Source organism: Onychomys torridus, chromosome 12 (assembly GCF_903995425.1).
Source record: "Onychomys torridus chromosome 12, mOncTor1.1, whole genome shotgun sequence".
Lineage (NCBI taxonomy): Eukaryota > Metazoa > Chordata > Mammalia > Rodentia > Cricetidae > Onychomys > Onychomys torridus.
This window is the reverse complement of record NC_050454.1, coordinates 2,742,538-2,762,112: the sequence shown is the minus strand read 5'-3', so window position 1 is coordinate 2,762,112 and position 19,575 is coordinate 2,742,538. Positions and strand designations below refer to the sequence as shown.

Here is a 19,575-nt window from a genome sequence, read left to right as displayed (position 1 = left end):
ATGTGTTGCTGAGAACTAAGGCTTCCTAGTGAACTCTAGATTGGCCCTTGGTTCAGACTTTTGAGATGGTGAATGGGATTGTTTTAATGATTTCTTTACTGTTAATTTTTGTTGTTGATATATAGGAAGGCTACTGATTTTTAAAAAATTTTACCCGTTAGTTTAATGAATGCATTTATCAACTGTAGGAGTTTTGAAGTCTTTAAGGTCTTTTATATAAACTAATACCATTTGATAATTTGGGTAGTTTGAGATTGTACCCCATTAACTCATGTATATGAACACTTAATCCCCAGTTGTCAGTGCTATTTGGAGAGGTCTAGGAGACATGGCCTTGCTTGAGGAAGTACCTTACAGGGGCCAGGAAGCTTCAAATCATTCCCAGTGCTCGCTCACCCTGCTTTGTGGTCAGGGTTCAAGATGTGAGCTCTCAGCTGCTGCAGCCACCATGGCTGTTGGCCGTCACATCTCCCCCACTTGTGATGGTGACAGGAGTCCATCTTGAACCACAAGCCCAGATAAATCCTTTCTTCTATTAGTTGCCTTGCCGTGGTGTTTTATCACAGCCATAGAAAGGTCACCTTAGACTTCTTCCTTCTCTGTTTGTGTCCCCTTTATCTCGTCCACAGGTCTTATTGCTCTAGCTGAGATTTCAAGCGCTGTATTGAACAGACGGAGAGAGTGGCCTTCCTTGTCTCCTCTGAGTTTAGTGGAACTGTTCTGAGTTTTTATCAATCTGGCAGGATGTTGGCTGTGGCCTCATTGTCTATTGCCCGCACTGTGTGGAGGTGTGAGTCCTACAGATGCTAAGCTGTCTCACCTACCCGCAGAAGGGCTTCACATCTTCTTTCTTTATTGTTTTAAATATAGAGGTCTTTCACATCCTTGATTCAGTTTATTCTTAGGTATTTTATTTTTCTGGGAGCTGTTGTGAATGGCATTTCTTTCTCAGCAAGGCCGTTACTGGTATAGAATGGCCACTGATTTCTGTAGGTGGATCTCATATCCTGAAGGTCTAAGCTTTTCAGTATAGGATCATGTTTGATGCAGATAAGTATGCTTTGATGCCTCCCTTTCATTTCTTTCTCTTTTATTGCTGTAGCCATGACAACCATCACTATGCTGAGTAGGAACAGTGAGCGCCGGCATGCTTGCCCAACTCTTCCTGACCAGGACTTTGAAGTCCTGAATTTTCCCATGTTGCTGACTTCCTTAATTTGTCATTTTTACCGATTTCAGTTTCTTTGAACCCAGTAGTTGAAGAGTTACGGTCTTTTGGGGGAGCCACGTTGCCCCTCTTTTCTCTTGTTTCTTGTGAGTCCATATTGTGATTTGTACATCTGTTTTTGGATGTTTTTCCAATTTATTTATCTCATTAAGCAGCCTATACTTGAGGGCTCACTTCCCAGGACCACTCAGTTATAACAGGAACAACATACACCACACAAGACACAGAAATACACTTCAATCTACCAATATATGTATCACCAGGGATGGTGAGCCGAAAGTGGGAAAACTAACACAGGTGATTTGGAGGAAGCTCTTCTGCTTCAGCCCCCATCATGGAGCCACGGTCAGATTGACGCCTTCTTTGTTTCAAGACAGAGTCTCACTATGTAGCCCTGGCTGTCCTGGAACTCATTCTGTAGCCCAGGCTGGCCTCAAACTCAGATCTGCCTGCCTCTGCCTCCTGAGTGTTTGGCCAACTTGCCACCTTTCAGTGAGTCCTTCATCTTTTGCCCACATCTCTTTCTGAGTTTCTGACACTTTCTTTCTCTCTTTGAAGTAGTCTATTTTTCTTCCCCCCCACCCTTTTATTGAGACAGAACTTCTTGTAGCCCAGATTAGCCTTGTCCTCACTATGGATCTGAGGATGACCTTGAACTCCTGATCCTCCTGCCTCTACCTCCCAACTGTTACCATCACAGGTGTGTACCACCACTGCCCAGCTAGGGTCTGTTTTTCTTATTCTCCATCTTCTCCTTCACCGTACCACACAGAGACTAGTCTGCTGTCTTACCCAGAAGCCCCTTTTTACTTTTGATAATGAAGGAACACTTCAGCCATGATAAGAACTACTCTTTGGCCCTTGACTTTTGGAGCTGCTGGAGGTATCAGTGTTGACCAGCAACCAACTCAGAAGCACCTCACACAACTTCTAATTTAACTTAGCAGAGTCTGTGGAAGCTGTGCTTCCTCACCACCCACCGGACCCTAATTACCGGTCCCACGTGTGCCTGGCAGTGTCCAGGATCCACAGCAGTGGATGAAATAGGCCCAGCCCTCCTTTACAAAGGAACCACAAGTATTCAATGAGGGGGAGAAAATAATTTTTAAAAAAGGAAAAAAAATGCATTTGTGTGTGTGTGTGTGTGTGTGTGTGTGTGTGTGTGTGTGTGTGTAACCCTTAGAGGCCAGAGGAGGAAGTCAGATCCCCCTGAGTTGGAGTTACAGGCAGTTGTGAATCACCTGCCATGGGTGTCAGGAACCAAACTCAGGTCCTTTGCAAAAGCAGCAGGGACAGTTATGTGCTCTTAACCACTGAACCACCTCTCCAGACCCAGGAAGCAGTTCTTGATTAGACCTTGATATTTAATGGTAAATGGTCAGTTTTTTGGGAGCTCAAAAATTTACCAGATATGTTAGTGCACCCCCGTGATCCCAGCACTTGGGAGGTAGAGGCAGGAGGATTGTGAGTTTGGGGCTAGTTTGGATTACACACTGAGATCCTGTCTCAAACAACAGAACAACCAGAGAATCTGTATTGAGGTGGTTAGGTAACAGAATAGGATTATTGGAATGGGATATGTTCATGATTTCAAATTTTGTTTCTGTTTTTAAAAAATCCCAAATAATAAGGCAGATTTATAACTAAGGCCAAGTTGTGTTTCAATCTCCCGCTAAATAATAGATAAGGGCCGGGCGGTGGTGGCGCACGCCTGTAATCCCAGCACTCAGGAGGCAGAGGCAGGTGGATCTCTGTGAGTTCGAGGCCAGCCTGGGCTACAAAAAGAGTCCCAGGAAAGGCGCAAAGCTACAGAAAAAACCTGTCTCGAAAAACAAAACAAAACAAAAAAAGAATAGGTAAGGAACAATTAATTAATGACTAACTGATTTACTTTTTTTTTTTTTTTAAATAAATGAGTGTGGTCACATGTGTGCCAGATGTTGGAAGACAGCTTGAGGAACTCAATTTACTCCCTCCACCCTGTGGCCATCAGGCTTGATGGCAAGTGTCTCTGCCTGTTCAGCCATCTTGTCAGCCCCAAGTTGTTCTATAATGATTTTGATTGACATTCTGACTCTCTGGTCCCTTTTGACTATCAGTGAGCTTGGGTGTCCACTAGAGGCACTGACATGGCAGCTGCTGAGTCTGTGAAACCTCCTTACAAAATTAGACCAGGGCTTTGGGATTTGTCAGGTGTGTTGGGGGTCAGGAGTGACCCCAACTCCTGAGCCTCCTCTAAGTCAGCAGTATTTGAGGGTGGTCCTGAACTCTGCATTTCATCAAGCATAAATATGATAAGGGCAATCTGTTGTTCAAACATTGGATGGTGGTATATAGGTCTATGTGCATGTGTGTGGGGGGGGGGGGTGTGATTTGCCACTGGGTGCATTAGCCCATGCATGCATGTGTAGAGGATGTTCTCATCGGCTGCTCTCTGTCTTGTTTTTCTGAGACAGAGTTTCTCACTAAACATGGGGCTCCCCGTGTAAGCTAGACTGGCTGGAAGCTATTTGTCTCCACATATCCAGTGCTAAGGTTACAGACCCATGCTGCTGTGCCTGGATTTTACATGGGTGCTGGGGGATCCAAATTTAGGTCCTTATTCTTGTATTGAGTTGTTTCTTCAGCCCTCCCTTTTAGTGATGCTGGAGATTGGATTTAGAGCCTTGTGCATACTAAGCAAGCACTATACTAGCTAGTGCTACTCCCCCACCTGAAAGTGTGTGTGTTTGTGTGTGTGTGTGTGTGTGTGTGTGTGTGTGTGTGTGTGTGTGTGTGTTGCATGAAAGCATGATTGCCTGTGGAGGCCAGAAGAGGGCATTGGATCCCCTGGAGCTGGAGTTACAGGCAGTTGTGAGCTGCCAGCATGGGTGCTCATACGAAACTGGGGTCCTATGGAAGAGCATCAAGCATCCTTAAGCTCTGTGCATCCTCTCCAACTCCCCACCTGCTCCCATCCCAGGTTTGCCTTTGTTCTCACAGCAGCTCTAATATGTTTTACTCTCCACTTGCCACAGGCCACTGTGACTCCCTGTCTGTGGATCTAATATGGACTAAGTGGAACTGAGCACATGGAAACTTTCTGGGCAGCGCCTGGCATTCAGGAGCTGGGGGTCAAGTGTGGTGGTGTGTGTATAAAATGAAAAATGTGCTTCTGGTAACTGCTGCATGCCACTGCTCTTGGTCCCTTTATCATCAAGGCATGAAGTACTTCAAGTGTGACCACCAGATGTCCGTGTTTCTGTACATCGCATCCCTGCAAAATAACTGTTCCATCAGTGCCTACCCCTGCGGCTCCTATCGGGATTACAGGAATGGCAAGTGTGTCAGCTGCGGCGTTGGACAAACAGTGTCCTGTCCCCTCCTGGGTAAGTCCAGCAAGTTCTCATCTCTGATGAACAGTTACGTTTTGCACATATCCTAGGGTCGTTTTACTCTCTAAAAAAATGCCTCAGATTGTATTTATTTAAGTTTTAGATAGTCAGCTCTATTTATTATTTGAGATAAGGCCTTGTTATATAGCTTAGGCTGGTTTGAGCTTACTCTGTAGCCCAGAATGGCCTTGAACTTGAGACCTTCTTGCCACAGCCTCCAGAATAGCAAGTATTTTAAGAGTGTACTACCACACCAAATATTATAACCAACCTTTCATGGGTAATTTGTTTTCTGAACTACTCTAGTCTTGAATGATGAAGGGTGTTAGGTTAGGACACAGCAGCTCAGCAGGAAGGATTCAGAGTTTGAGGCTAGTTTGGGCTACATAGAGAGACCCTCTTTTTCAAAAACAACATTAACACCCCCCCCACACACACACCCCAAAACCAAAGCAAACAACAGCTAGCACGTACCCAGTGTGAGAAGAACAACCTCCATTGGCTTCCACATGGAGGTTGTTGCAGCCTCCTGGTTTTACTAGTCTGTCATGGAGAAGAACATGCTAGAGAGTTTGCAAGCATCCCCAGGCTTTGCACGCCTGCCCCACTCTGTGCACACACCCCTGCTGTGGGAGGTCCACAGTGAGCTAGGGACCCAGCCCAGGGCTGAGCCTTGCAGAATGATCCCTTTCAACAGGTTGGGTCTATAAATGCTTCCTCTCTACATTCCGGCACCTGTGTCCATGTGCAGGGCTCAGGTGGGGAAAAGATACTGGAGACTGCTGGGATATTTGCCAGAGTTAGAGGAAATATTCCAGGTGGTCGGGACTTCAAGATTAGTTGGCTAGGAACATTTTCCCTGACAGACAGAAACAGGCTCCACAGGGCAGTATTCAAGCTTGTCTCCCAGAGGCATTGACCTGCAGGGAGACATTCATCTGGCTCAGCAACACTGTTATACACCAAACCATGTCCTGTATACTTTAGTGGTGTTAGTTTAGCTTCAAGAAAGCCATGGGGCCAGTTAGCCTACAACCTGCCTATAGTCCCAGGTGTTTGGCATGCTGAGGCAGGAGGATCTTGAGTTCAAGGTCCTGTCTCCAAAACAATATTTAAAAAAAAACCACAGTGGGTTCAAGGGCAGCCTGAGTAACCTTAGCAAGGCTCTGTATCAAAATAAAAAGCAAAACAAAAGGGCTGTGGATAGAGCTTGGTGATAGACTGTCTACCTAGCATGCTCAAGGCCCTGAAATGATTTCTAGCACTGTGTGTATGTGTGTGTGTGTGTGTGTGTGTGTGTGTGTGTGTGTGTGTGTGTGTGTATTGCTTAGGGTAAAGAGTGAATACTTTGTATGCATGAGGCCCTGGGTCCTATCTTCAGAATGAAACAAACAAGACTCCATTGTTTTGCAATAGTGATTCATGATGCTGTTTTAAGTATGTGTCCCAATCTGGCTTAATGTTGAAAATGATTGTGTTGTGATAACACCCGCGCTACCACTGCCCATTTACCATGTCCGAGCGAGGGGCTGTGGATCGAAAAACAGAGAAAAAAGACAGCAGGTCATTCGTGATGCGGAATGCCGTTTATTGAAGAAGGGAGGGAACCTTAAATCCAGGCTTACAGCACAATGGAGGAACCCCGGAGGGCAGAAGTTCGCTACTGAATATTCTACATTCTTGCATCTAAGCTGTTTACACCAAATGCAGGAAACACAAACAAAGAACTTCCCTTAAGCAATCAGGAGGGTGGAGACCGGCAAGGAATCAGCATAGGGAGGACATCAAGGTCAAGGTCAGGCAAGCAGGGCGACAATTACCCAATTTGGGAGTTCCAGGGCCCTACAGATTGAATGACTGAAAATTATCTGTGTGACCAGTATGTGCCCCTCCCTGCTGAGCTACTGAGGGCCAGTAAGGGAGAGGTCACAGTAGGGGCCTTCTGCACTTCAGGCCTTATGATGGGGTCAGCAAGCAAGAGGTAAGAGCATTGACATGATGTTCCTGGTGGCCTTTCTCGTCCTTACAGTAGGGGCTGGAGATGGAGTGGGAAAGAGTTGTTTCAAACTTACTGCTCCCACACCCTCTGTGGCTTTGATGTTTATGTAATATGTGTTGGTGTTTCTGGTTTGTTTTGTAGGCTACTATGCCGACAATTGGAAAGACTATTTACTGGACAAAGACCCTCCAATGACAAAGGCATTCTTCGACACAGCTGAGAAAAAACCATTCTGCAGTGAGTGGTGAATGTGTCTTGGCTGTTCTGCCTGACCCTGGCATTCTGGGGGAGGACAGAGTCTCTGCTTTCTGGATGCTTCCTGGAAAATGAGGACAGTGGTAATCTAGAGCTTGGTATTTGGAGCCAAAAGGGTGCAAGACCAACACAGCTTCTGTCCTAACAGTTGTGTGACCTTGGTCAAGTTTTTTTCTCCTCTCTGAGTGTCCTGGCCTAGTTTGGTAAATGGAGCCAATCATGCAGGTCTTCTAGGTTATTGGGACTGAAGTGAGACTGAGTCACAGTACCCTCACCCCAGGACAGTCACTGTCAACACTGACCTCCTCTGGGAAATTGTTTTTGAAGAGACATGAAGTTGGGGTTGGGAACAAACAGGTGGATACCACACTTGACTCAGTACTGTTCTACACTGGGCTTCTTGAACCTACCACTCACAGGCCCTTGGCCTGTGAACATTTTTTCTTTTTTAAAAAATACTATTTTTTGTTTTAATTTATTTTAGCCATCTCTCCCTGTATTCCCTCAATGACCCCCTCTCCACTCCTCTTCCACACTTGATCCTCCCATTCCAGCCCTCCCCATCCATATCTATCTATTCTGTTTCCCTTTCCTAATGTGATCTATCTGTTCCCTCTAGTCCCTTCCTCTATGTCCACCCTCCGTGGTTCTGTGGATAATAGCTTGGTTATCATTGACTTAACAGCTAATATTCATGAATATAAGCCAATACATACCATATTTGTCTTTCTGGGTCTGGGTTACCTCACTCAGGATGATTTTTTTTTCTAGCTCCAGCCATTTGCTTGTAAATTTTATGATGTCATTTTGTTTTAACAGCTGAGTACTACTCCATTGTGCAAAAAGTACTGCATTTTCGTTATCTATTACTCTGTTGAGGAGCATCCAGGTTGTTTCCAGTTTCTGGCTATTATGAATAGAGGAGCAAAGAACACGGATGAGCAAGTGTCTCTGTGGTGGGATGATGCATCCTTTGGGTATATGCCCAAGAGTGGTAAAGATGGACCTTGAGGTAGATCGATTCCCATCTTCCTGAGGAACTGCCACACTGATTTCCATAGTGGCTGTACAAGTTTGCACTCCCACCAGCAGTGCAGGAGTGTTCCCCTTACTCCACATCCTCTCCACCATGAGCTGTTGTTTTGTCAATCTTAGTCATTCTGACAGGTGCAGGTGGGAGATGGAATCTCAGAGTCATTTTGACTTGCATTTCTCTGAGGACTGAGGATGCTGAACATTTTTAAAAGTGTTCTTCAGCCATTTGAATTTTTTCTGTTGTGAATTCTCTGTTTAGATCTGTACCCCATTTTTTAATTGGGTTATTTTTTCTTGATATCTAGTTTCTTGAATTATTTATGTATTTTGGATATTAGGCCTCTATTGGATATGTAGTTGGTAAAAATCTATTCCCATTCTGTAGGCTGCCACTTTGTCCAAATGACAGTGTCCTTTGCCTTACAGAAGCTTTTCAGTTTTCATGATCCCTTTTGTTAGTTGTCGATCTTAGTGCCTGCCCTATTGGTGTTCTGTTCAGAAAGCCTTTTCCTGTGCCAGTGTGCTCAAGGATACCCCCTTTTTTCTATCAGGTTCAGTGTATCTGGTTTTATGTTGAGGTCTTTGATCCATTTGGAGCTGAGTTTTGTGCAGGATGATAAGTGTGGATCTGTTTGGATTCTTGTACATGCAATCATCCAGTTTGATCAGCACATTTGTTGAAGATGCTATCATTTTTCCAGTTGTATTTCTGACTTCTTTATCAAAAATTAGGTGGCCATAGGTGTGTGGATCCATGTTTGGGTCTTCAATTCGATTCCATTGATCAATGTGTCTATTTTTGTGCCATTAACCAGCTATTTTTGTTGCTATAGCTTTGTATTATAACTTGAAATTAAGGATGGTGATACCTCTAGTTCTTTATCATTCATAATTTACCTATCCTGTTTTTTGTTTTGCTTTTTGAGACATGGTTTCTCTGTGTAGCCCTGGCTGTCCTGAAACTCTCTTTGTGGTCCAAGCTGGCATAGAACTCAGGGATCCTCCTGCCTCTGCCTCCTAACTGCTGGGATTAAAGGCATGTGCCATCATGTCCAATTCCTATCCTATTTTTTCTGTGTTTCCATACAACACTGAAAATTGTCTTCTCAAGGTCTGTAAAGAATTGTGTTGGAATTTTGATGGTGATTTCATTGAATCTATAAATGATTTTTAGTAGGATGACCATTTTTACTATGTTAATCTTATTAATCCATGAGCATGGGAGATCTTTTCATCTTCTGATGTCTTCTTTAGTTTCTTTCTTCAGTGACTTGAAGATTTTACCATACACATCTTTCACTTTTTTGGTTAGCAGACATTCTGCTAGAGACCTGGGGATGAGACTGGGGGACTGGACATATAGGCATGGGAGGAGAGGTGAAGATCTGCAGTTAGCCTACATGCTTCCTAGGCAGGAGTGGCCTGTGGTTTCCCAGGGAGTCAGTATGTAAACACTTCAAACATCCCCAGATATATAGATGTATAAAACTGATACAGAGGGCTAGAGAGATGGCTCAGCCATTAAAGGCTAGGATCACAACAAAAAATATAAAACTAATACAGAAATGAAATATTTGCTGATAATAAATCATAAAGAAGTTTGTTTTAAAATCATTATTTGGTGTATATGTACAATTTTATCATTTATTAAAGACAAAAGCAAAATTGTATTCTGATGAGATAGAAGTGCCTGCTGGCTTTCCATAAGGAGCTAACTCTTGACTAAATATCTACCACTGCTTCATATAGGGCACCACTGGGGTAGTGGTGGCGCACACCTTTAATCCCAGCACTCAGGAGGCAGAGCCAGGTGGATCTCTGTGAGTTCGAGGCCAGCCTGGGCTACCAAGTGAGTTCCAGGAAAAAAGCACAAAGCTACACAGAGACACCCTGTCTCGAAAAACCAAAATAAATAAACAAATAAAAATAAAAATTTTAATAAATAGATGAATAGGGCGCCATTGTTGTTTCACATTCTTCGGCACCATTCTCATTTTATGATTGTCATTGAGGATGTGTCTCTGCAGGAATAAGCAGAACAAAGTGCAAGAAGGTGTGTCAGAAATTATTGGGAATTCTGTTCTTATCCCAAGTCAGAACTCTTTTAATATTTTAAATTTATTTATTTATCTATTTTATGTGGGTGAATATTTTGCCTGCATTAGTCTCTGTGTACCATGTGCCTGGTGCCTGCAGATGCCAAAAGAGGGTTCTAGATCCCTTGAAACTAGAGACATTTGTGAGTCACCATCTGGGTGCTAGGAACTGAACCCTGGTCCTTTGGAAAAGCAGCCAGTGCACTTAACTTCTGAGCCATCGCTCCAGTCCTTGGTTTTTTGTTTTTTTAATGTGTGTGTGTGTGTGTGTGTGTGTGTGTGTGTGTGTGTGTGTGTCCCAGAACAGCCTGTGAGTGGGGGTTAGAGAACAGCTTGCAAGAATTCATTCTCAATCAAATTTAGGTTTTAGAACTGGCAGCAAGTGACTTTCAAGGGAGCCATCTTACCAGTCTCTGACAGTGATTTTTAAAACCAAACATTCTGACATAGTACAATCCAAAGCTACCCCAATGTAGTACTGACATGCTGAGAAATAATGGTGGGAAAATGTTAAAATTTTCCGCAATTTGATCACTGTCTTCAGGAGCAACCTTACACAAAATGATAGTAAGTTCACTTAAAACATCAGGAGACTATTTTGTGGCTGTCTTCCTTCCTCTCCTTTCTTTCTTTCTTTCTTTCTTTCTTTCTTTCTTTCTCTCTCTCTCTCTCTCTCTCTCTCTCTCTCTCTCTCTCTCTCTTTCTCTTCTGGTAACTGGATTATAAGGTTCTCTAGCATGAACTTATTGGATGAGTCAAAGGGTTGAACATACCTCCAGCCTATGACGCAGGCATCGCGATCCCTGCACATGGTTACTCGAGATCTCTGAACTCCACTGGCACTCACACCATCTGTACCAAAGAGAAGAGCAAAGAAAGCAGAGAAAGGCCTGCCACATGTGGCCCAGCGTGGTGGTACACACCTGTATGCCATCCTCACCTACATACTGAGTTTGAAGGACCTGGACTCAAAAAACAACATTAGAGACCAAAGAAAATGCCTTTCCGAGTCTTTGCAGAGAAACAATAGAGGGCGAAAAAGGGGATCTTGGCTTTTCAGATCCAACCCTACTGGGGAGCACTGGGGTACCTCTCTTATGAGGTTCTCTCCCTGTTTTACAGTGTATCATTACTTTGTGGACATTGTATCTTGGAACAAGAATGTAAGAAGAGGGTTTATTACAATCAAACTGAGAGGCGAAGATGGAAATGTCACAGAATCCAAAATTGACCAGTAAGTTGAGCTATAAGCTGCGTCCGCTCATTGGGATGTTCTTCTCACTCAGCAGCCTATGCCATTCTTGGTGCTAGCGAAGGCCAAGGTGGAAGGAAGGGACTCGCGTTCTTGAGCTTGCCTGCCTCGGGCCGCCTTGGCTCTCTGCAGGTGCAATGGTGTAGTGGCTTTCTCCCCCCCCCTCTCCTTTCCCCCCCCCTCCTCCTCCTCCTCCTTTCCCCCTCCTTCTCCTCCTCCTCCTCCTCTCCTCCTCCTCCTCTTCCTTTTTCCCCCTCCTCCTCCTCTTCCTCCTCCCCCTCCTCCTCCTTTTCCCCCTCCTCCTCCTTCACGTCTCCCCTCCCACCCTCCCTTTCCTTATTTGCTCGCCCTCTCTGTATGTCTCACTTGCTTGTTTTCATTTTTTCTTCCTTCTCTTTTTATTTCCAGCAATTAGATGTTTAGAATAATAATTTAAAAACCCTCATCTCTGCCTTCTGTGAAATTCAAGCCATGAAGGACTGTGCTGATTTAGCTGTGCTGATGGAACACACCTGTAATCATAGCACTTGGGAGGCAGGGCCAGGAGGACCGTGGCAAGTGTGAGGCTAGCCCGATCTATCCTGGGGGTGTAAGTCCAGCTGGGCTTATGTAGTAAGACCTGTCTCAAAACCCAAAATGGGCTGGAGCAACGCTCAGCAGTCAAAAGCACTAGCTGCTTTTCCAGAGGACCCAGGTTCAGTTCCCAGCTCCCACACAGTGGCTCACAACCATCCATAACTCTAGTTCCAGAGCATCTGATGCCCTCTTCTGTCTTCCAAAGGTTTCAGGCATGTATAAGTGGTACACAGACAGACATGCAGACAAACACCACGTACACATAAACAGCTATAATAACAGCACCCCCAAAAGAAATGTGCAGACTTAAGCATTTCACAATGTGTGTGTATATGTGTGTGTGTATATATATATGTGTATGTACACATATACATATCTGAGAACTTTTATCATATTCCATAAATGCATATAATTATGACTTGTAATACAAATAATATTAATTAAAAAACATAGAGGAATATACAACATAAAAATGCAAGTCTGGGGTTGGGTATTTAGCTCAGTGGTAGAGTGCTTGCCTAGCAAGTGCAAGGCCTTGGGTTTGATCCTCAGCTCCACATTAAAAAAAAATGTAAGTCTATGCTAAGGAGTTCTTGACAGATTCTGTTTTTCTTTTTTTTAAAAGATTTATTTATGTATATAGGTGTATACACATACACATTTATACATACCTATATACGTATGCCTTCATACCAGAAGAGGGGCACTGGGTATTATTACAGATGGTTGCGAGCCATCATGTGGTTGCCAGAAATTGAACTCAGGACCTCTGGAAGAGCAGCTAGTGTTCTTAACTGCCAAGCCTTCTCTCCAGCCTCCCAGATTCTGTTTTTCAAATGTCATCATTTTTTGGAAACAAAAAACCCCCACATTTTATTTAACAGTTTTTGGGCAAATAGTCCTGGGTTGCATAAGAGAGCAGGTTGAGCAAGCCATGGAGAGCAAGCCAGTGTAGCAGTGTTCCTCCACGGCCTCTGCCTGCCTCTCTTCCTGTCTTGCTAGAGTCCCTGCCTTGAGTTCCCTCAGTGATGGACTGTGATCAGATGTGTGGGCTAAATGAACTCTCTCCTTCCCCATTGTCTTTGGTCATTTCTATTACAGCAACAGGGAGCAAACGAGGGAGTGCCTGTGTAAATGCATCTTGCATTGATAATAGTAATTTTTGGTTATTGAATCAAGTGTGTGGCACACATTGCCTAAGGGGTTTCTAGACTAGACCCTGTGAGATGCTAATACCATGTACTCTACATGTGAAGAAACTGAGGCTAGAGAGCTGAGTGGTTTGGTCATTGCCACACAACTAGTCAGTGTGAGTGTGGCGGGAGCAGCGGGTCTGCCCACCAAGTACCTCCATCACTCTGTGACTGAGTCTGCTCCTCCCACTGACCTACTGCACCGCTCCCCCCACCCCGCCCGCCACCTTTTTACACTTGAAGTTTGAGAGTGGTGGTGTTTTTCAGGGTTCCCCATGGATTTGTTTCAGATCTGATATCCCCGTGCCCACAGCGGGTTAGTGTTTTCTGGAAGGGCAGCAGCAGGGAGGCATCATGAGAAACCAGCCTCAGGTGGTGCATGGGCTGTGGTTAAGTGGGAGGAACCGGCAGAGATCTGGCCTGGAATCCAGACTTTCAGAATACGCAGCACCTAAAGGGTCTGGAGGACACTGTGTGTCACACATGCACGGGAGCGGGCAGGGCAGGGCTCTGACCCAATTCGTGTGTTCATGCCAGCAACTGCTTTCATGTTTCCTTTATGTATATCTGAGAACTTTTAGATTTACTAAGTGAATCTTGATCAAGTGTGAATCCCTAAATTTGAATTTTGAAATATCTTTTTGTTTGTTTTGAGGCTGGGCTTCATGTAATCCAGGCTGATCTTGAACTCACTGAGAAGTCCAGACTAGTCTTGCCTTCTTGTCTTCACTTTTTAAAAAAAAAATAATTTATTTGTTTTTATTTTATGTGCACTGGTGTTCTGCCTGCATGTATGTCTGTGTAAAGGTGTCAGATCCCCTGGAACTGGAGTTATAGATAGTTGTGAGCTGCCATGTGGGTGCTTGGAATTGAACCCTGGTCCTCTGGAAGAGGAGCCAGTGCTCTTAACCGCTGAGCTATCTCTCCATTCATTTCTTGAATTCATTCATTCAAAGCCTTGGACCAGTGAGTTGGCTCAGTGGGCAAAGTCATTTGCTGCTAACCCTGACAACCTGTCCTGGTGAAGAGAGAAAACCAGCTTCCCCCACAAGTGGTCCTCTGACCTGCATTGTGCCGTGCATGTGTGCACCTGTACACAGAGATAGAGAGGCTGAGATGGAAGGAAGGAAGAAAGACAGAGTGGGGGGAGGAAAGAAGAAAGATAGATGATAGATAGATAGATGATAGAGATACTATAAATGTAACCGAAAACAACTGTTTCCTAAGAGCTAGACTTTAAGAAAGAGAAAAGACAAACACAAGAAGGTGACCTTAGCTGGGTCTCATGGTAAGACCTGTAGTGCTTGGAAAGTTGGGCTGGAGGATTGCAAATTCAAGGACTACTTAAGCCACAGAAGGATAGGCTGGACACGTTAGTAAAATCCTGTCCCAAAGAAGGAAGTACAAAGCAGACTTGGGAAACTGCTCAATGGCAGGCGGCTTGCATGATGGCATTATGGGTTTGCGCTCCAGTCCTGGGAGAAAGGGGAAGGCAGAGGAAACTGGGGCCTTAACATCCTTGATGCTGCTTTCACATTCCCTTTTTTTAATGGTGAAAATAACATGTATTTAGAATTAGCCTCTGGCCTCACTTTAGATGACCCCAATTTTGTTGGTAAAACATCTAATGCATCATAATCTGAAACCCCAGTGATGCTCAGTCGTCTCTCTCTGGGGCAGCCAGCACTCTTCTTACTCCCCTGGGACACTGGGGAAGGAAGCCACAGGTAACTCACAAGCACTCTGGGTTTGGGGCCGTGGGCTGGCGCCACACATAGATCTTAGGTTGGGATTAGGGGATCACACAGGTGTTTGTTACCCCAGTCCTACTGGAATCACATCAAAGGCTTTGTGGGGTGTGGCAGGGCCGGAAGAACTTGGAGCTGGGTTTTATCTTGGACTCCACAAGCAGCTGTGGGGATGTGTGCCAGATTCCGACAGCATCCAGAACACAGCGGACAGTCACAGTAGCACACGTCCTCAATGTCACTTTGGAGGTCAGTAGCTTCATTTAGGCATTCCTACAGACCCAGGGGCCTTTGCTCATGAAAGTCAGCTTGTGTAGGCAAGGGGACCAACGGGTCACCTGCTAGGCAGACTTGGAGGCCGGAAGCAGCTTTTTCAGTCATTAGCAATCTACATTCATTTTTTAAATGCCATTTCTCTCTTCCAGTGAACCATCAACATTTCAGAAATACCATCAAGTGAGTCTACTTGCAAGATTTAATCAAGACCTGGATAAAGTGGCAGAAATTTCCTTGTTGTTCTCTACAGGGTCCATAGTAGGTCCAAAGTACAAGCTCAGGGTCCTGCGAATGAAGCTGAGGTCTCTGGCCCATCCAGACAGGTGAGCCACAGGCAGGTTTGGCAAGTTCCTGTTACATCCCTCCCTCCTTCCCTTCCATTCTTTCTGAGACATGGTCTTATGATGTAGCCCAGGCTGGCCTCAAACATGTGGCAATTCTCATGCCTTAAGCTTCAAAATGATGAATTTCTTTTACTGAAAAAGTTATGGTACTGTGCCAGACAATGGTGGCACACACCTTTAATCCCAGTACTTGAGAGGCAGAGGCAGGCAGATCTCTATGAGTTCAAGGCCAGCCTGGTCTACAAAGTGAGTTCCCAGAACAGCCAAGACTGTTACACAGAGAAACCCTGTCTCCAAAAACAAACAGAAAAATGGTTAGTGTACTGTAAAAATATTTAGCAATAAAAGATTCCTTAAAAGAGTATTTATTCACTGTATCTTATAACAAGGTCTTTTAATTAATTGATTAATCAAAAAATTAATAGTGCAGGTCTGTATTCCTAGCTAGTCCAGAGGCTGTGTGTCAGGGGGGTCAAAAGTTTCAGGACTGAAGAGGCTACATGAGTTCAAGGAAAACCTGGGAAACTCATCCAGACCCCATTTCAAAAATCAAAAAGGAAGAACCAGGCTGTGGTGCTTTCTCATCCCAGCACTTGCAAAGCAGAGGCAGGAGGATTGAGAGGGGAATAGAGGATCTGGGTTTGATTCCTAGCGCCCACATGGTGCCTCACAAGCATCTGTAAACTGCAGTTAAGAGGGAGTCTGATGCCCTCATCTGACCTCCACAGGTCAAGCACAAAGGCATACCACTCATACACAAACAATAAAATAAATCCCCCACTTTTTTTTTCAAGACAGGGTTTCTCTGTATAGCTTTGTGCCTGTCCTGGAATTTGCTCTGTAGCCCAGGTTGGGCTCAAACTCACAGAGATCCACCTGGCTCTGCCTCCTGAGTACTGGGACTAAAGGCATGTACCACCACTGCCACCCGGCTATAAAATAAATCTTTTAAAAAAGAGTGGAGTAGCTGAGTGGCAGTGGCACACGCCTTTAATCCCAGCACTTGGGAGGCAGAGCCAGGAGGATCTCTGAGTTCAAGGCCAGCCTGGTCTACAGAGTGAGATCCAGGACAGGCACAAAGCTACACAGAGAAACCCTGTCTCAAAAAACCAAAAAAAAAAAAAAAAAAAAAAGTAGAGTTGAATGAGATTCCACACCCTACTTTCTTGGGCACAACTGCCTTCCCTAGCCATTTGCCTGTGGTATTGGAAACACCCGCTCTACAACTGTAAGGCGGTGGCTTACCTGATCACACTGGGGGTTTGGGGAGTTCACTGACGAGAATCTTTGGTTTCCCCAGGCCTCACTTGTGTCGCTATGATCTTGTCCTTATGGAAAATGTTGAGACGTTCTTCCGACCTATTCTGTGCTCAAAGTAGCTCCTGTCAGGATGCATGGACAGTGCTGACATCAGGATCTCTACAGCTACAGGCCCTTCATTCCTTACTCCCTCCTGAAGGCTCCAAAAGCACGGAAAAAAACCCAAGGTTATTTTCGGCAGTATCCCACGGATGTCACATCACAAAATGTCAAACGACCTATGGTTATGAAACAGCACTGGGAGGAGAGCCCCTAACTAGGGCAAGACAGAAATAGCTGGGCTCCCGGCAGCAGAGCAAGCGCTTCGTCAGCCACGTCCTGGGGCCTCGCTTGCTCCGAACTGTCAGCTCTGCTGCCTGTCATATCCCACCCTTAGGGCCATGGGTCAGGAATCTTGGGAGTGAAGGCTAGAGGCCTCCCTGGGTTTCTGTGCACCCGATCCTCCACCATCCTGGCATGAAGAGGAGAACAAATCAGACTACCTCATGGGAAGTGTGGGTTGGGAAAGCCAGTCTGGGAAGGGTTTGTGAAATCCCTTGAGTCCACAATGTGAATATGCTTTTATTTTGATATGGCTTAGCTCTCATGTATAGACATGCAGCCGCTCCTTTTCAACACCAATTTCCCTACTGGCTTTGGGGTGGCAAGGAGGCTCTGGCTTCCAGCCTTTTCTGAAGTGATGTTGATGGCCAGAGGCAGTGGGATGAGCTCAGGGCCCCGAGGTCTGTACTGAGACCAGGGACTAAGCGGAAGGAAGAAGGAGGAGAAACAGGAGCAGCATCGCTCATGGACCGGGCAGACAAGCTGGAGAGAATCGGGCTTGCTTTCACTAAAGTTGCCAAAGTGTCGGTTACTGGAAGTTTTTCTCTTCTGGGATTGAGCGTGCTAGGTGCAGAGAGTCCTCTCAGCTCCAGACAACATTATTTAAAGCAATCCTTAAGAATGTTTTATGGTTTTTTCCCCTGCTTACTCATTAATCCATAGTTATGCTAGGAAATTCTTTAAGGTGCAGAGATGGAAAATAAAAATAAACTGTGCACAATCCTACCAATGCTAACCTTTTGACGCAGTGTTCTAACTCATGCGGCTAATGCGAATGCAGCATAGTCCAGTTTTTGGTGCAAGAAATCTTCGGGAAGTCTTCCGAGGCCTCCCTGGAGGCAGAAGCGACCTCTGAGTATTTCTGAATGACAGCTGCAGCCAAGTTAAGAGTTCCCAGAGAGCAAGGGACAGAGAGGGTTAAGTGACAGCAAGACAGGGGTCCAGACGCCTGACGTAAAGGTGGCTACTACCCACCCCACAGCTGTGAGCACTTGGGGAAGGTGTCACAGGCCCAGGATGCATCTCTTCATCAAACTGCCCCCGCTGTTGTAAAGAAATGGACACTGTGAGCAAATGGGTCAAAATCTACATAGTTTTAGTTTCTTTTCCTGTTGCTATGATAAAATATGCTGAAAAACAAAAAAACAACTTAAGGGAGAAAGGGATTGTTTTAGCTCACAGTCCAAGGGTACAGCCCACTGTGGCTGGGACATCAAGGTAGAAGAGCTTGGAGACAGCTGGTCATCACAACCACAATCAGGAGACAGGGTGATGAAGGAGTATTCAGCTCCATTTCTTGAAACATTTATGGAATTATTACATTTTATTAGTTTACTTTGTATGTGTATTTATGTGTGCACACATGTATACATGTCTCCCACACATGTGGAAGGCAGAAGACAACTTGTGGGAGTGAGTTCTCTCCTTCCAATGTGTAGGTCCCAGGAATCTAGTCATCAGGCTTACAGGCAAGCACATTGGCCAGCTGAGCCATCTCCGTGGACCAGTTTTTCAGCTCTTATAAAGTCCAGATCCCCTGCTAGGGAATGGTGCCACCTACAGTGGGCGAGTCTCCCTATCTCAATAAATGTAAGAAGATAATTCCCCAAAGACATGCCCAGAAGTGCATTACCTGGGTGACTCTTAACTTCTGTCAAGCTGACACCATTAATCATCATGCTACTTTTATTAGTCAGGGTTCTCCAAAGGAACAGGTCTTTCTCTCTCTCTCTCTCTCTCTCTCTCTCTCTCTCTCTCTCAATATTTATATATTATATACATAAAGGGGATTTACTTGCATGGCTTACAGGTTGTGGTACAGCTATTCCAACAATGACTGTCTACCAACAGAGAATCTTAGGGTTCAGTAGTTGTTCAGTCCACAAGGCTGGATGTCTCAGTTGGTCTTCTGTATACGATGGGATGCTGAAGAAGTAGACTGTCATGCCAGTGAAGGAAATGGACTTGTCATTGAGAGCAAGCATATAAAGAAAGCAAGCTTCCTTCTCCCTCATCCTTTATATAGGCTGGGCAGAAGGTGTGCCCTGGATGAAAGGTGGATAGTCTCACCTCAAAGAATCAGATTAAAAATGGCTCTTTTCACTTTCAATGACTTAATTGAGAAAGAAAATCCCACCCACACATGCGTGCCCAGCCATTTGGGTTTTGGTTAATTCCAGATGTTGTCAAGTTGAAAACCAAGGATAGACACCACAGCACTATACATCTTCTAGGCTTCCTACATAGCAAGGGGCTTCTCTATTTAAGGAAGAGATGGCTGAGCTCCAGGTGGAGGAAGGCTCAGTGCACTCTTACTCATAGGAACACCCTATCATACTCAGATTTCTTCAACCACTGTGGACAGTGGCTGTGGCGAGGGGCTTTGATTTCAGAGGTTTTTATTGGTCCTATATTAGCATAGGCACTTCCCCCTCTTTCCTTGTCTCCAGAGGGCCAAAATAACTGTACAAATGTCAAGAATGGGAATTTCTGTCAAATCACAAACTCTTGGGGCCCCTGGGTTTTGAGTACAGCACTGAGCTGAGGTAGGTCCTGGG

The 19,575-nt window shown here is 45.0% G+C and overlaps 1 protein-coding gene and 1 long non-coding RNA gene across 4 annotated transcripts in view; one reads left to right on the top strand and one right to left on the bottom strand.

The window, feature by feature from the left end:
* The window catches only part of Liph (lipase H), a 46,476-nt gene extending 28,646 nt beyond the window's left edge, over positions 1–17,830 (top strand). Inside the window, exons 6-10 of the mRNA XM_036203659.1 lie at positions 4,429–4,596; positions 6,743–6,838; positions 11,110–11,221; positions 15,182–15,355; positions 16,677–17,830. Of these exons, the coding sequence (XP_036059552.1) occupies positions 4,429–4,596; positions 6,743–6,838; positions 11,110–11,221; positions 15,182–15,355; positions 16,677–16,755 (629 nt within the window). The 3' untranslated portion in view covers positions 16,756–17,830. The remainder of the gene's footprint in view (positions 1–4,428; positions 4,597–6,742; positions 6,839–11,109; positions 11,222–15,181; positions 15,356–16,676) is intronic.
* The window catches only part of LOC118593973, a 43,176-nt gene that overhangs the window by 19,524 nt on the left and 4,077 nt on the right, over positions 1–19,575 (bottom strand). For all 3 annotated transcript variants that reach the window (XR_004946315.1, XR_004946316.1, XR_004946317.1), the window contains one exon: positions 10,761–10,839. This is a non-coding gene — a long non-coding RNA (uncharacterized LOC118593973). The remainder of the gene's footprint in view (positions 1–10,760; positions 10,840–19,575) is intronic.